This window comes from Myxocyprinus asiaticus, chromosome 21, assembly GCF_019703515.2.
Source record: "Myxocyprinus asiaticus isolate MX2 ecotype Aquarium Trade chromosome 21, UBuf_Myxa_2, whole genome shotgun sequence".
Taxonomy (NCBI): domain Eukaryota; kingdom Metazoa; phylum Chordata; class Actinopteri; order Cypriniformes; family Catostomidae; genus Myxocyprinus; species Myxocyprinus asiaticus.
The window spans coordinates 29371398-29389624 of record NC_059364.1 but is presented as its reverse complement, the minus strand read 5'-3'; the positions used below and the strand labels follow the sequence as shown (position 1 = coordinate 29389624).

The window sequence follows — 18227 nt, the reverse complement described above, 5'->3', positions numbered from 1 at the left end:
ATCAGCGTCAACAGACAGTCTGCAACACTAGGTAACATTATCTTAGAGATGGAATCCAGCAAACGTCCGGCTCCCAGCACAACACCGACTCCTTCACAAACTCAGAGGAAGCCAAAAAAAACAAGCAAAAAAAACATTTATCTACTGAATCCCGTCTGGCTAAGCGGGAACGTGATCGTGGTCGAGTGAAAACTAGAGTGAACATCAGCAGGGCATTTGATTCCAGAAGGGACCTTCATTCGGTTTTGGGGATCAAAACAGACCCTGAATTGGTGTTCTTCTTATTGGACAGGTAATCTTACATAACTGCAAAGCATGTGAAATATAGTGCCATAAGGATTGATCTGTGTAATTTTAGCTAACTTGATCTTGCCTTCTAACACTAACGAATTGCAAGCTACCTTGCTTCGTAACTTTCAAATAATTTCAACTATCTTTTCTTTATACTAAAAGTCAGGTTAATGTCAACGTTAATCTGTAATTATTCAGCAAGGTAATCTACAATAACACATGAAATGAATGCTAGACAGTGTTCAAGATAATGCAAAAATACCCATTCATCAGTGTAACATAACTTGGTTATACAGAAAATATATACATTCTATTATTATAAAACAATAGTGCATCGATATATCAAAATGACAGTTGTGATGGAATCACATCAATACTGAATTGTGTCAACATATTTATAATGTACAGTCTATTTTGTAAACAGCTACTGTCTTCATCCACCAAATTTAGCTAACAGCTACTGATAAAGCTGGCTAGCTAGCTAACATCGACATAGGCTATCGTATAGATGCATTCAATGTATCATGCAAAGAAAAGTGATTACTTCAAACTACAGTCTCGCATAGTCAGACCTATATCCACACTTTGTTTTAGCCCTGTTCCAGCACTGGAGAGTCAAATATAATATGCAGTCTCAAAGTTTGTAGTAAAACAGTCATAACTGTGTAATTTTAATTATGCTACCTCATCTGTTAGCATGATGTCAGTGAATCACATTCAGCCTCTTTGTACTTTACGTCATTGTTTTGGTCGATGCTCACTCGCGTCCCTTGGAGTGTGTGCGCGAGCAACAGGTAGCTGGCTGCAGTTCATTAACTGCCACAGGTGTCATTAAAAACAAGGGTTTCTGAATCTTACATACTGCACCTTTAAATCATAATTGTATTTAGAACTTCTGTGAGCAAGCTGAAGGTGACTGTGGCAAGGAACTCAAAACTCCATTCAATTTCTCCATAGAGAAAAATATTTTTAATAGTAACATATAAACCTTTCAAGACATACCTACTATGATATCCGAGATTGTCAAGCAATGATACGTGATAAAGTGAAATGTGACTTCTATCATTTTTTCCGGAAATAAAATCGCACATGAACGCAAGTCGCACCTGGTCAAAACTGCATTGCTGACAAAAAAACAAAACAAAAAAAAAAACAGATCAGTTGCACCCGTAAATAAAAAGAAGTGTCAAATAATTCACATCTGTTTATAACATAGGTATTACTGTGTGCTTGTAAATATAATAAACACATTTTAGTCTGTGAGTGAAACAATACTTGTTGTATTCTACTCATTAATGTTAACATCTGTCAATCAAGGATATTTCTGACATTTGCAACACTATTTGTTAAGCATTAATTGTCTGGTTCACTAACTAATTGTTCTACTAGAGGCGTGATGAAAAGCTTTTTTCTAGTGATGTGAGGAGGTTGCGTGTTACAGAGGACTTAGAGTACCAGCAATTCTGTTTGTTGGCATAATAATGTTATGATGGACAGAATATTTAAACAGATTACATAAAATAATTTGTACAGGCAAAATACTCTGAATAGGCTACTTAAAAACACTACTACTGTCTCTGTGACTGATGTTTTTATCTGTGTAAGCATATGTGTTTTGGTGTGCAGTAACTGACCATCTGACACCAATTATGTATAAATTAAGTCACTTTGGACCACAAGTCACAGGACCTTTCGGCTGACTAAATGGATCTTAAAAAACTGAAAATTACAGTACTTATTTTTTCTACCTCTACTATTTTTAATAGCCAAATTCCCAATAAAGAACTACACTACCCATAATCCTAAAGAGAGATCCACCAATCAGACACGGCACTGTTTACATGGAAGCAGGAATCACGGTAATCAGTCAACAATGACCACCCACTCCCATAATGCATTGTGAATGACATAATCGAATCAGTCTCTATGCTATCAATCAACTTATATATTTGTTTTAGAGCTGTCAGAATTAACACGTTAATGCATTCGTTTAATTAAAAAAGTTTAACATGTTCATTTTTCTTTAATCATGATTAACACATTTATCATTAATACAGCATAAATCAGCATAAACACTGGTTGGAAGGGCAGAACCTTTGTATTGTGTCCGCCCAGAGTCATTACACTGACACACACTTCACAACACACACACAGTGCTTCCACGTCAGTAACTACGTTTCCATCCAAGGATTTTTTGCGCATCAAAATAAAGCTGATGGAAATGCAAATTATCGCTAAAATTTCACAAGTGTCAACATAAGTGTCACAAGTGTCATTAACTCTAGCGCATAAACTATGTCGATACTTCAAATGTTATGAAAAACAGGTTTGGAAACACTTTTTGTCAAGAAAATTGGCATTAACGCAAAAATGTATTGTCACATTACAGAATTTTCCCCAATCGTTAGCCTGTGTTAATCATGACGACAAGGTATACATCCTTGAAAGCCAATTTATTGTACGTGATTATGGATTGATCTTAACGGCATAAAGATCCGATCACTGCAAACATGACACTTCCAGGAGTGCCAACACAAATATCTCGTATCATGCACATCGACAAGTGCAAGGAAAACAAATGAATGGCCACTGTTTGTGATTAATTTAATCACAGTAGTCATCCGTTTATTTATTAAAGTTGCTTTTCCACACCATTCAAAATAATAGATAGCAGTCATGGAATTAGACCAAAATACATAAAAACATATCATTTCTGTGCACAAAGATGTTTTAAATTAAAAATAAATACACAATAAAAATTGTAACACTAACATATAACCCAATTCTATAAAATTATTGTTTAGTTTACTTTTGAAAAAATGCCAGCAAAATTCCCTGTATGAATTAAATAAATTAGCCTACCAAATGAATAAAGCATTAAATAAAATAATTAATTACCAAACAAATTTTTATTTTATTTTTAGACCTATATATGCCTTTTTTTACACAAAATTAATTTAGCCTTACCCTGTTCTGTAGATGAAAAAAGTCAGCTAAATGACATTTTCTACACTTCAAGACTATAAACTATCAGAACTATTTGTCCAATGCAGAGTTAACTTTTAGAAAATGAGCTTTTGAACATTTTAAAACATTTAAATATTTTAAATCTTCTAATCTTTACCTCAGATCGCATTTGCTGAGCTTCTTCAGAAAATGTAAATTGCATTATGACGCTAAAATTAATTTTAGATGACAATCAAGTTCAGTTGGTCATTAAAAGTTGCTGGACAAATATGCGGGACATAATTCAGTTGTGATGGCAATGCTTTAGATTAGATGATTGTTCAAAATAGCCTATTAAATATCAGGAATATATCATATATGTATAAACCCTGATATTACACCCCATCAGTTTTTCTATAATAGCTGTGCACATAGCATATACACATCAATGGATGGTCCTTATACTAAGACAAAAGTTTCCCCCACTACTTGGTGCAGGTTGCCAGCTTGAACAGGGCCATGATGATTCGCTTTCGGGTCAGAACCAGTGGCAAACTGCGATAGGACCAATATTACAGTCCTATCAGAAGGGCAACAGCTCCCTTTTGATTGCAATTCCTCCTCTTCTCATTGCTTTTATTTGTGAAATTAAAATGACAGTAAGCTGGCTAATTTCAATGATTAGTCTCAATACTCTCCCAGTTTTACCAAAAAAAAAAAAAAAATTTGGGACATCTGGGAGGCGATAAACACACATTTCTGTATGGAAGCGGCTAAAGGGCAGATTTATTTTGCGATAAAACAAAACTTATGCGACAAAGTGTTTTTTTTAGGCATGATGTCATCATGCACACCATTTTTATTGAAAAAAGGCTATTTGAATCGAAACAGGCAGAAGACGTCAAATTTTTTTTTACACATTTTCACTTTGTCGATAACAAAATAGCGCGAAAAGTGGATGGAAACTAGGCTAGTGATAAAATGATGGAGAAAGGAGCTCTCAACATTATTTGATGTACAAAACAAGCCCAGATGGAACTTGTAGTAGAAGTATTTTTCAGCCTATGTAAAGCGCATTTGAATTACCACAGAAGCATGTCAAGTATCACCAAAACGCAAAATGAGATGTTTTTGTCTGAAAGCGCTTTTCATGTGGTGTTCAAAGCAGTGTTGATGCCCTGACAAGAATTATGAATGAAGCTTCACGATTGCTGTAACAAATAAAAATTGTTTAAAAAAATAATAAAAATAAAAATAATAATCCCTTTATTATCACTCAAACATATACACAAATGCAACAGTGGGTGAAAGTCTTGGGTGCAGTTCAAAGCAACATAGCAGTATGACAATCTGATTTACACATAACAGTTTACACAGTTAACCTGCTGGCTAATTAATATTATGGAGGATGAGAGTTTAAGAGATTTAATGCCCATTGCAATGAAAATGAAACCTATGGTGAGACTAGATCTTTCAATCAGTCAAACTCCCACTTAGACTTTGGGAAACATTTTATTTTACTTGAATTTGTGCTATTTTAGTGCATTTTTATCTTTATACTGTGGAAGGATTTGTTTGGAAAATGTTAATGCATTTTGACAGGAAAAGAAGTATACATAGTGTAACATGTCAGCACTTTTAAAAAGTGATTAATTGCGATTAAGTACAAAAAACAATTATGCAATTAATCGTGATAAATTTTTTTATCTACTGACAGTACTAATTTGTTTGTTTTAGAATATTCTGTCATAATCTTCAAATATATGGTACTTTTTACTTATAATTAACATGTCTAATACATTGTATTTTATCCTCGAGTCTAAGAGTGTTTGAAGTACATAATTTATGCTGCTTTAGAAGGTAGCTGCCTATGTGGGCAGTAAACAGCGAGTTAGCTCACTAGGTGTTGGAACAGAGTTTTGAGGTGAGGGGAATGGGGTCAGGAAATGTTGCGAGCCAGATTCAAACTTTTATCACCTGCATGAACACCATAACTCAATGTGTCTAACCTGTGCAAACTATTCATTTTTTTTTTTTTTGCAATACTAGGAGACGTTGTGGACTTTCAGAGAGGACTTTAAAGGAACACTTTTTGTCCTAGGTTTACAGACGAACGGGCAAGATAGACTTTTCCTCATTCCCAAATGAAGCCCCTCAGATCACTCTCTGGTCATAAAGAGCACAGTTCACACATCACTGTGAAACAAACAGCAACCAAACTGAACTTCAGCCATATCGGAAAACACCAACAGCTCAACCTCCTCCGTCTTGACATAACCGCTAATCACATTCAATCAGCTACTGGTGAAAAATGGGCCCAGAATGGACAGCTAGGGGCAGAGCATCCCGGCCCACTGTCTGATACCACACACAAAGTGGTAAACAAATATCACACACCCCATCAGTCCTCTGGCTCATTCCGGGGCCTTCCGCCAGCCTGTGAACCGGCAACATCATTTACGAACTCCGTAACAAACACAAGAACTTCAGAAGATGGTGGAAGGAATTAGAGGAGGGGGAAAGGATTTCAAGGGACAAAAAGAAAACAAAAACAAGGCCATTAAAAGCCAGGGCGGCCAGTGTGCGATGGTGCCATGAGTCATGATCTTCAAGCTGATCGGGTTGCTGCAGTGATGTGGGTAGGCTGGGGCGTTGAGGTGTGTTAATGTGAATGACAGGTCCTTGCACACACTAGCAGGCTAATGGCCGCCAGCTCACTCTGAGGGATGCGCACACACATACACGCAGTTCCCTTATCACATGCTTTCGCCTGAATTCACATGCAAATGTGCTTGTGTGTGCGAAATACTCTAGCACTTTCGCCGACATGATATGCCATTAGTATCAGGACAGATTTCGGTAATTCTGTTAAAGTGCCGCCGGTCCTGTAATTTTCCCTCACTCGGTGACAGGATGAGTCTGACCGAGAGGGAGGGGGCAGCCAAAGAGTGACATGCATCGTGAAAAGAGAGATGGAGCGTGTATTTTTACCATCACTGTGTGCACTAAGCAATGGGGAAACACTTTTATTAAAAATTGCGTCTTACGTGAGCTTGGAGAAATCCACCGTGGAATTCAGATAATGGCTGATTAATGTCCCCAATCGGAGAGACAGGTGTCTTGGGCCTCACTCTTGCACACATTCACACTCGCATAGTTGTGTTTGACTCTGAACCGTCGCCTTTGAGAGACTAATTAAGCAAGCCTTTGATAGCAACGGGATAAGTAATACAAAATTCTCAGTGGTAGCTTGACGTCCTAAGTGTCTTAAGATGCGAGGCGAAGCACACCTAATGTGATGGCTTACATTATTTGTGACAAACTACAGTAGATAATTTCAATAATCCTGGATAGTGAAAACATGAAGGCATTTGCAATCACTTCTACTGGGCCTAAAGCTTTCACATAACAAGAACCATGAACACGGCCACAAACCTTCCAGCTTGCCATGTTTGGTCAGCACTCGAACCAAGGCCACATACTTCTGAGCATCCAATGCTACCTCAGAGTCCTTGCGAGCCCTGAAATGCAACAACAACAAAAAAGAAAGCGTAAACACAGATAAGTGATTTTTAACCTGTCTGAGTCTTTTTCTTACCTTATGCAGAGAATGTTTCGGAATGTCGACAAAGTGAACAAGGATGTCTGTGTCATAAAGTGTACTTAAAACTTACAATTCCCTCTTAAGGTTGAGGGCTTCCTCAGCATTGTCATGGCGACAACATAGGTTGATGAGCATGGCGTATGTGGCGGGAGTCATATCCTGTTCATACTGAGCTTTAAGCTCAAGAGCTCTCTCCAGTTTCTGAGGAGAGAGCCAGACTGAGTTATGAAAATATAATCTATAAACATGTACAGTATATACAGTTTTATACACAGTTTACAGATTCTGGTTCTCCTCACATTTTTATGGGATTTTGCCGTAAATGACTAGTGATAGGCCAATTTTTGGCCAAATAAGTGTTAAGTATCAGTTTCTCCTTGTATCAATTAAAAACAAATGTACACAAACTTGATAGCCTTGTCAAGAGATAGTACACGATATGAAACAATTTAAAGGGATAATACACCTATAAATGAAAATTCTCTTATTATTTACTTACCCTCATGCAACCCCAGATGGGTTTGACTTTTTTCTGCATAACACAAATGAAGATTTTTAGAAAAATATCTCAGCTCTGTTGTCCATTCAATGCAAGTGAATGGTGGCGAGACATTTGAAGGTCCAAAAAGCATATTAAGACAGCATAAAAGTAATCCATATGACTCCAGTGGTTAAATCCATGTCTTCAGAAGCGATATGATAGGTGTGGGTGAGAAACAGATGAGTACTTTTTCCTATAAATCTCCACTTTCACTTTCACATTCTTTTTCTGTTGTTTTTGGCGGTTTGCATTCTTTGTGCATACCGCCACCTACTTAGCAGGGAGGAGAAATTATATTTAAAAAAAGGACTTAAATATTGATCTTTTTCTCACCCACACCTATAATATCTCTTCAGAAGATATGGGTTTAACCACTGGAGTCACATGGATGATTTTTTTATGCTGCCTTTATTTGCTTTTTGGACCTTCAAAGTTCTGGCCACCATTTACTTGCATTGTATGGACCTACAGAGCTGAGATATTCTTCAAAAATCTTTGTTTGTGTTCAGCAGAATAAAGAAAATCAAACACATCTGGGATGGCATGAGGGTGAGCAAATGATTATAAAACCCAGCCAGTCCAAAACACTTATCACTTATAAAAAATACATACATACATACATATATCTATATATATATTTAAAAAAAAAAATTTTAATTTTTTTTTTTTTTTTCATTTTTTTTTATGAGAACTGGCCATACCTCCTCAGTACACAGGATTGCAATTATTTTCTTGAGGATGGAATCAGCAGGCTTTCCCTCAGATTTCAACTCTTCCAAGGTTTTCTCCAGAAACACCATCCTCCCCTCTAGACCCTGCAAAAAAAAGAGGGTTATTTGACTGACACAACTCGGCTGACACGTTGGGCACCTTTGTTAGAGACTAATACAAATACACGTACCTTAATCAGAGACCCATCAGTTACCATCCCATTTTCTTTTCTATCCACAAGAGCAAGGACATCCTGGAAAATAAAATTTTAACTGCTCTATTAACTTTACTACTACAGACTTGAATAAAATAGTATTAACACAAGATTAAAACTGAATTAAAACCAGTGTTCTGGTGGGTTGCTAGGTTGTTGTTTACTGGCTGAATTCAAAAGAGCCCACCTCCAAGTTTCTACCTGTTTTATCATTTGCTGGTTGAAGTCGTAAATCTGATCGATTTATTAATAGCTCACTAACGAGCCACATAATTTGACATTCATGTCCACAGCACAAGTGGTATGGGACCTTGTGTTAGAAAACACCGCTAAAAATAAAATTACAGTACCTTGATAAGCTCTGGAACATGGTAGGACTCCAGAATGTTCCTGATTCCTCTGAAGATATTCATAGGTATGTTGATATTCTGAAAGCAAAGAAGTCATTAAGTTGAAAGGGTTTTGAAAATGGAAGCAACTAAAATACAGAATTATTAAAAAAAATTTCAGCCATGAGGGCAGAGCAGCAAAGTCAACAAAATGGTCTTTAAGTTTCCTTTAGTATTGTCATTGTTAAGGAATTTAAAGGCAACATAAGCACATTCGTTATATGCATCATTTTATTATGCTGCCTTATATGCTGGCCAAATTCTAAGGCAGCACCACATGAATTCTTCACAAAGAAGGCAATACCAGAATGCACTGTGACCAGCTCAATGAAAAAAATAAATCCAAATAGCAGATGCAAGAGAAAATATAGCTGCAAGCAGCAATGACGGGCCCAAGCACCGTGGGTCCATTTCCACCTAGTGGCTTACGGAAAAACAATGCATGATGGACACATGCATTTGGTCGAGTAAACAAGACACCATGTCTTACCTTCTGCTCAGACATAATGGTTAACAACTTTGATGTGTGTGGTAAATGTAATAAATGTGTAATTATGGCAAGTGTTGGAATACCCTTAAACAGTACAAAAAAGAATATTGTTATTTGACTTGTGGCTATGAAAATATCATGTAAGATATCAAGAATCCCCTTACCTCCCTAAATTTGACACTAGTATGAGTAAACTTGATGTGACGGGTGAAAATAAGAAAATAAGAAATTCCAAGGTCTATTCGAAGTGTCGCATCTATTGTTGCCAGCTGGTGGCCCTATGACCGTGACCCACCATATCCACATTCATGTCATAAGCGTGATTAAACATTTGAGTGTGTCAAATACACCCAAATACACTACAACATGATGTAATTTGATCCGTTGCCATGACAACACTTTACGAAATCAAGAATCCCTAGTGTCTTGACATTATTCTAAAAACTTTTGAAGGGTTTCGGATAAAAATAAAAGGACAATTTCAATGTCTGTTGTAAATGCCACACTTCCTGCTGCCAGTTAGTGGCGCTATGACCGTGACCCACAATAGCCAAGTCCATGAGATCAGCCCCCATTACCAAACATAGAGCTCACTTCAAAATCACACAATGCCAACAGAAGTTATGAGACACTTAGATATTCATTTTTGCCATTCATTTATTGCCTCGCCATGGCAACACTTTTCAATATATCAAAAATCTGTTCGTAATTTAGCATCTTCAGTGTCTTGGCATAATGTTGCATAAATTTGGTGACAGTCACATGAACTCCCAAGGAGGAGTATTAAAAAGTTCAGGGCCTTCAATTTTCCCAAAAAAAAAAATAAATAAAAAAAACAAAAAATTCAATCCAAAATGGCGACTTCCTGTTGGGCGGAGCTAAAGACTGTAATTTTGAAAATTGTCCAGCTTGATAAGAACAATATATGTACCAAGTTTGGTGACTGTAATTGAAACTGACCCCACCACTTTAGTCAAAACTTGGCACTATAGAGCATGCCTTACACTCCCATGTGTGACCTTTTGCCCAGGCCAAATGTCCAACAACTCTGATGTGAGTGCAAAAGTTTTTAAGCATGTTAAGTGCCCCAAAACCTTGAAAAGAATAATAATAATAACAATCCTTAGAAGAACAATATCCTCCATACTTTCAGTGCTTGGGACCTAATTGATTATAAATAAACTTTATTTCAAATCAATCCAAAAAATTATCGATAATCAATTGTTAAGTGTAAAACATGTAAAATAGATTATTTTACCCAACATTTGAGTGCGGAATGTAGTTATGCTTTTAGCCAAGCAACATGCTAACATCAAACTCTGTTTTACGTGACAAGTCTCCTGTGTAGTGTGCTATTTGTATGGCACACAAAATTGCTGCTTACGTAGAACATTCCAAATCGGTCACTTATTATTGTAGGTTTCTTGGCAATTCAGATGCCTTAGAAGGCAGCTGCCTATGTAGGCAGGCAGCTCACTTGGTTTCAGACAGAGCTTTTGTGTATGAATGTACCATGTTCTTGAGCAGGCTGAAGTATTCCCTAAGCTTCTCTTCCTTGGACTGCACCTCTGTTTCACTCATGGCATCAATAAGATTGTAGAGAAAGTAGGCCACATTTTCTGCAAAGGGAGAGAAAAGCCAATTTGATACTTTTTCCTTTCTATAACAATATTAACAGTCACATAGTCACACAAAAGAGAGATTCTGTAGAATCAGACGATCAAAAATATTGCAATCCTGCAAATAAGCCTTTAAACTGTGCATGTGTGTGTTATACTGACATAGGCAGCTCTGGCCCCAACTTGACTGAAGTCTATTTTAACCAGTGGCTGGCAGCTGACAGCCTCACACGCACATTTGTGTTGCGCGTGGTGATGAGATGAGACAGAGAGACCGTCTCCATCTCTATCACCTGCTCGGACACCAGTGCAGAGGCCCGCTCTAGTGCAGCGAGACGATAAACACTCGCAGAAGCTCTGTTAACTCAGCACAGTCAGCACCCTCACACAAACATGCACATGGCTACAATTCAGACCGCATCAGACACATACACTTAATGCAGAGCACGGCTGTCAGGATAAACTCCATCAATGAGAGCAGCCGCACAGATCTGCACACACTCACACACCACAATACTGTCATAATTCTGCATCAGTGAGACCAGCTCAGAAGCCATACAGGAATAGAGATACACTAGTGCTCTGGTCATATAGTAGTTTGCGGAGACCAGTTGGTAGTTGACATGACAGCAGTGTCCTGCTGTATGACATCATATTGTATGGATATCATGTATTATATAATAATTATTATGCCAATTTGTTTAATGATCTATTTTATTGAGAGACTACTGGAACTTTCATACTTTAAGTCATGATTAAAAATGTTTGGAAAACAAATGGTAACCATTAATAGCACCAAATATATTTATTTATTTTATTTTTTATTTTTTACACATTTTGTGCCCCCCAAAAATATGCATAAAATATATAATATAAAATATTAAAAAAAAAATTTTTTGGAATTTATGTCACATTTAAACATGTATGAAATTCACCGCATTAAATAAAGTACTACAAAACCAAGTGCCATCTGTAAACAAATGATGTCCCTTCAAATTGTCCAAATTGCCATTTTAAATTCCTTTTAACCAACAGATCTTAACTATGGACATGCTACACTAAGCTTGATAACCAGAAAATATCCAAATACTCGGTCTTCATTTTAAACAGATTGTGTACAGTTTTATAATCTGAAAACAAGCAGACTTCTTTTTGCCAAATGTTTTGCTTGAAAAGTGTGTTTGTGTTTTTTATTTTTTTGGTTTAATATTTTAATATAGAAATGCTAAGACATTTTTACATTAGGTTTGGTTTAAGTGTCCAAATACACTTAACAATACAAAAACAATACAAACATACAATATACCTGAACTTTCAGGGTCAACCCGATTGAATCGGCTGTCTTTGTAGAGAATTTCTGTGATCTGTATTAAAAACCAAAAAAAAAATGTTTTTTTTAAATTAAGTGTTTTCTGAAGAAATATTTAAAAATTGTTCCATTGTATTTTTCACTCTCTTTATCGCTCTTACCTTAGCCATAAGCTCCACATCTTGAATCCTGTAAGGGGCAGTAGAGGATCGGAGATTACTCTCATACAGTTTTAAAAAAAACCCAGAATGTTCCAATCTGGCATCTACTATGCAGTGATTTCTTGAGCAATTATTAATTTGGTGTGACAGGTCTTAATTTAACTAGTGAGAAGAATATATACCAGGGTTCCCACACCTTTAGACCAATTAATTTCTATGACCTTTCTAGTTGTTTGTGATTACTGGACAAGGAATCCAAATTTTAAATAATTGCATAATGTGCTCAGGAAGAGCAATTTCTAAAAAAGTTAATTTAAATATAAATTTATATTGACTACATAATTTCCCATGAATGTTTAAAAATTTGATCCATTTCATGACTCTTCCAGGTCTGGAATTCTAATTTTTTTAATGCCATGATATTTCAAGGTTTTCAATGACCATGTGAACCCTTATATACATCTAATAAACAATACTTCCACAAACTCTAATACTACATTTTCTACATGTATCTTTTCAAAGACAAAGCTTTAGATTAATATTTTATTAATATACATATTATTTATTGATATAACATTTTATTAATTTTATATGATATTTATATTCCCGGGACCTGCATGGTACCTCTTAAATGGCTAAACTCTAATGTGCTTTTCTTGAATAAAGAGCCCAAAAACACATACACAAACACATTCTAACACATACAACACATTATGAAATCATGATGCAGTTCTGATAAGGCGTGTTGATGGCGGGCAGCAGGAAGATTAAGAGGGGGAAAAAATTAAACATTGTTTAATGATTATATTACCTCCTGACCTTGACTATTACAAGAGCGACCAGGTCTTGGAGACAGGGCCCTGACAACTCCTTCTACCCTTCTGACAACCCCAATTACCAGCCTGACATCCATCGCTGCCAGCAACCTCTCTGCTCTGCTTTCACATCTAAATGCTTTGCTAAATACAGAGGACCACAGCGTCTGCTGCCCTACGGCCTCTGCGTTTGGATCGGAGATAAAAACAGAGCTCGGCCCGTAACTATTGTGTATGAGATTGATTTTGAGCTAATATGTGACTGCACTGATTGATGCAATAAAGAAGAAGGAATGATAAAGTGCATATCATGACAGACTTATGAGTGCATGCGAGTAATAGGGATTAGTCATAAGGACTTTGATTTTGACGCCATTTTCGATTCCGATTTCTCTTATTGATTGTAATTGCTTAACGATTCTTTTAGTTCTTTTATGGAATAAATATTTGGAAATCAAAAATGTAATCCTTATTGCATTTACTGCCCTCAGCATTCTGTGCCAGATTATGAATTAATTTTAGGTTTCAACAGAACAGATATAACAAATCAGAATTAAATGTATTACAATTCTTGCAAAAGGTGTTTACACAGACTTTAATGCGGCAGAGAGGTGGCATAAATGCAATCCAATAATTTTTCCTAACTATACATTAATCCTTTAAAGCCTGTGACATATAAAATAATATTCAGAAAAAAAAATAAATAATTATAATTTAATATAATTATTAAAAAATAATTTTTGATAATGTTGATGTAGAGGCTTTAGAAAATCATGCATCAAATATGATACGTTAGGCTTTATAAGGGTTAAGATGACACTTAAAATCAGTGTAGTTACTGACTGGTTAAAGATGCACATTAGGAATAAATAAATCAGAATAGACTGGTCGCTTTATATGTTTTATGTCATAGATTCAGTAGGGGCTCCACTGGATAGAAGTACAGGAAACAATGTCAGAGTATTTTAGTGTGGTGTTCTGTCCGCATCTATAGAAGAATGCACATTCAACAATCGTTAATGGACCCAAAAGTCAAGAATTGCATTCAGATACAGTATTAAAAAAAAAAAAAAAAAAAAAACGAAACTGGCTCTCCGTTTCAATTTAAAACGCTAATAAGGAAAGGGGTGATTGGCTGGAGGAATTAGCTATAAAACAAATGTCACTGCTACAGATACAGATGGCCTTGAGGGTAAAAAGCCAATTTGAGTACTTGAGTAGGCCCCAGTATTCCCAGAGGCAGGATAGTTAGTAGTCTTTCAGCATGACAAAGAGAACCAGTGGAGCCCAAAGCAACACAGAAGACAGAGGACAAACACAAACTCTATATGCATTTTTCCCGTGCTTGGGAAAATTTGGCTACAGCCTGAAGTCAAATGCGTCCATATGCATGAGGTGAGAAACGAGTGACTGTCAAGCCAAAAGGCGGAAAATTTCACTACCACACACACAAGCTGAAACTCATGGTACTTACTTACCCTCTGAATCCAAAGAGAAGACTGGCTCTGAAAGCACTGAGGTCAATGGCTGGGAGAGTGGATGAAGACACTGCAAGGAGTCATAGGAATATATGACTGTATGCCACAACAAAGGAAAACATATTTCAAATTGTTTATCCAGCTTCATTACAAGCCAAGAAATCTGTAATAAGGTATGAGGGCAAACAAAAATCTCTTATGTTTTAAAGGGGCCATATTCTATATTTTTGTAGCATTTTATCATTTTGTCAATTTCCACCCTTTCTCTGACATATAAAATTAAACAGACTGTTTTGGCTACTGCACTTTTAAGGCTTTTATAAGTAAATGAGCTCTGTTATGATTGGCTAACCTCTGTGTATCGGTGTAATTCACACTTCATCAGTTGCTAAATACATAATATCTTAAAGACCCCATGAAAATAAAATGGGAATTGTGTGTCCACGCTTTTAGTCCACGCTTATTAGCTGTGAAGCCCTTCAATATAATAGTGTACTACTAAAAGTTCAAATGATCTTTTAGCAGATATATTGGTGAATCAGTATAACTTGAGGAAAAATGGGCCGAGGAAACTTTAGGAAAAACGGATTGCCAGTAGCAATCTTTAATCTTGATTAAAGGGGTAGTTTACCCAAAATTCTCTCATCATTTCATGCCATCATGCCAAACTCACCCTCATGCCATCTCAGATGTGTATAACTTTCTTCCGCATAACACAAAGATATTTAGCAGAATTTCTCAGCTCTGTAGGTCCATAAAATGCAAGTGAATGTTGGCCAGAACTTTGAAGATCCAAAATGCATATTAAGGCAGAACAAAAGTAATCCATATGACTCCAGTGCTTAAATCCATATCATCAGAAGCGATGTGATAGGTGTGAGTAAGAAACAGATCAATATTAAAGTCATTTTTTACTATAAATTCTCCTCCTTGGCCAGTAGGTGGCAATATGCACATATAATGCGAATTCCTATAAACAAAAGAAGAATGTGAAAGTGAGAGTGGAGATTTATAGTAAAAAAAAAAGGACTTAAATATTGATCTGTTCCTCACCCACACGTATCATATCACTTCTGAAGAAATGGATTTAACCACTGGAGTCTAGATTACTTTTATGCTGCCTTTATGTGAATTTTGGAGCTTCAAAGGTCTGGTGTTCATCACAAGAAAGTCATACACATCTGGGATGGCATGAGGATGAGTAAATTATGAGGTAATTTTCATTTTTGGGTGAACTATCCATTTAATGACTGTGACATTACTAATGCCTATTGGCTATGACCCCTCCAATATGACCCGCCCCAACTTCCTCTTTTAAGAAATACATCCCTTTTTATACATCCCCTAATTCGTAATTCGAGTTTACTGCAAGAATTGCACATCACCTCAAATCTAATCTCTGTGAGTACTGTCTGATCTGAAATCTGAGTGGATTAAACACTACTCCCAGTGACATGAACAGACTCGGAGGATTAACAGATGGAGAGAGGAAAGAGAGAGACAGCAGGGGTCATAACTGTAAAGTGGAGAAGGTACCATCCATAATTCAACAGCATTTGTCCCAATTCACCTCTGTCAGAGATGCTTCGTTCCCTTGATTCTTATATATTCACTCGCTAATCACTTAAAAGGCCTAATGGGCATGTAGCCGCTTAATAGATAGTGTGCTTGTTTGTGTCGCTGCGTATATGTAGCCCTGATGGGGGCAATTAGCGATGAGCGCTATCATACAGGGTACATCTAAACTGGAGTCTCTCCATTGCTGAGTTTGTCTAAACATGAAAAAATGTATATATGTATATATATATATATATATATATATATATATATATATATATATATATATATATATATATATATACACACACACATACATGCATACATACACACACACACACACTACCAGTCAAAAGTTTTGAAACACTTATTCTTTATTTTCATTTTTTTTTATTCATATTTTAGAATAATAGTAAAGTCATCAAAACTATGGAATAACATAAATGGAACTATGGGAATTACGTTGTGACTAAACAAAATCCAAAATAAATCAAAACTGTGTTATATTTTAGCATCTTCAAAGTACTCACCCTTTGCCTAGAATTTACAGACATGTACTCTTGACATTTTCTCAACCAACTTCTTGAGGTATCACCCTGGGATGCTTTTTAAACAGTATTGAAGGAGTTCCCATCTATGTTGGACACTTATTGGCTGCTTTTCTTTATTATTTGGTCCAAGTCATCAATTTCAAAAACTTTTTTTTTTTAAATTACATTTTAGTTTTATAGTGAAATAAATTAATATGGTGGCATAATTATATTTTTGTCTACAAAACTAATTTCAAACATTTAAACATACACCTTCAGATCAAAAGATTTTTAAGATCATGAGAAACATTTCAGTCAAGTGTTTCAAAACTTTTGACCGGTAGTGTGTGTGTGTGTGTGTATATATATATATATATATATATACTGTATATATATATATATATATATAAGTGAGGAAAACAGATAGAGTGAAAGGGAGAGAAGGTCGTTTTGACCGACATTAATGCTTACTCAGAGAGAGCAGGCCTGCAAGATTTCCACGTGATGCTTCGCTTCGCAACTCTGCTGCAATCAAGCTATCCATGTTCACGTCACAGCCAGCCTCCTGCAATTATCAAGCCAAGTTAGAGAGTGTTTTAGAACAATTACATGAACAAAAAACACATGCACAGTAAAATTACCTTAAGAGCTGTGCGGGCACTGTCTACTGATGGGAAGCAGGGCAGGATGTAGGTAGAATAGGTATCAACATCTGCAGGGACATCCAGCTCTTGCATGCCTCTCAGAGTTTCCAGAATACCTAAAAACAAAACAAAAAAAAGTGCTTTAGTCTAGCATTAGCACCTTAAAATGTAACATTAAAGACATACAGTAAATAGCTGCCTGCATCCAAAGAGTAAAAAAGAAAAAATCCTAAAAGCCATTCTCTAAAAGATTCACATTACAATATATGGATGCACCATGAACAACAAAATTAACGTTGTTAGGCTTTGCTTGAGCACACAGCAAAATTTTATTTATACTTACTAGTGGTAGGGTTCCCGCACCTTTTGACATATGAATTTCCATGACTATTCCATTATTTTTCCATGTTGTTTATGATTTCTAAATTATAGAGGCAATTTCTATCAAATTAAATATTTTGAAACTGAGCACAACTAGAAAAATGAATATTGACTACAAAAATGTCCATAACTTTAACATGCCTAGAAATGCCAGTTTTTAAAATCCGTGTAGGAAAGTCCTACCATAGATGGTTAAGGGCGTTTTTACACCTGGCTCATCTGGAGCATTTGTTTCAGAACCTGCATGGCAATCGGCATGGTCTCGGTACGATTTCAAATTAACTCTGGAATGGTTCCCTTGTGGGAAGAATGCAATCTGACCCAACAGACCAACAAATCATACAATATCCCTAAGATAACCATGAGCATACCTGATGGATCTTTGGAGAAAAAAATCTGTAGGTCAGGCTTGCATTGTAATTCATAATTAAAAGGGGATCAAATTAGTCTTCCATTAAATACTGGAAAACTTTTTGATGACTTTTTGATATAACTTTTAACACATTTAAAAATGGTAATCATTCCTGAAGCTAATCTTAGTGTATAA

The 18227-nt window shown here is 36.1% G+C and overlaps 1 protein-coding gene across 1 annotated transcript in view; it reads right to left on the bottom strand.

Annotated features, from left to right (window-relative positions):
• LOC127412126 (leucine-rich PPR motif-containing protein, mitochondrial-like) overlaps positions 1-18227 on the bottom strand; it is an 83677-nt gene that overhangs the window by 48685 nt on the left and 16765 nt on the right. Inside the window, exons 12-22 of the mRNA XM_051648232.1 lie at positions 17297-17415; positions 17127-17220; positions 14569-14638; positions 12276-12303; positions 12112-12169; positions 10699-10805; positions 8658-8735; positions 8284-8346; positions 8084-8197; positions 6912-7042; positions 6673-6758 (exon numbers count right to left, since the gene is read on the bottom strand). Of these exons, the coding sequence (XP_051504192.1) occupies positions 6673-6758; positions 6912-7042; positions 8084-8197; positions 8284-8346; positions 8658-8735; positions 10699-10805; positions 12112-12169; positions 12276-12303; positions 14569-14638; positions 17127-17220; positions 17297-17415 (948 nt within the window). The remainder of the gene's footprint in view (positions 1-6672; positions 6759-6911; positions 7043-8083; positions 8198-8283; positions 8347-8657; positions 8736-10698; positions 10806-12111; positions 12170-12275; positions 12304-14568; positions 14639-17126; positions 17221-17296; positions 17416-18227) is intronic.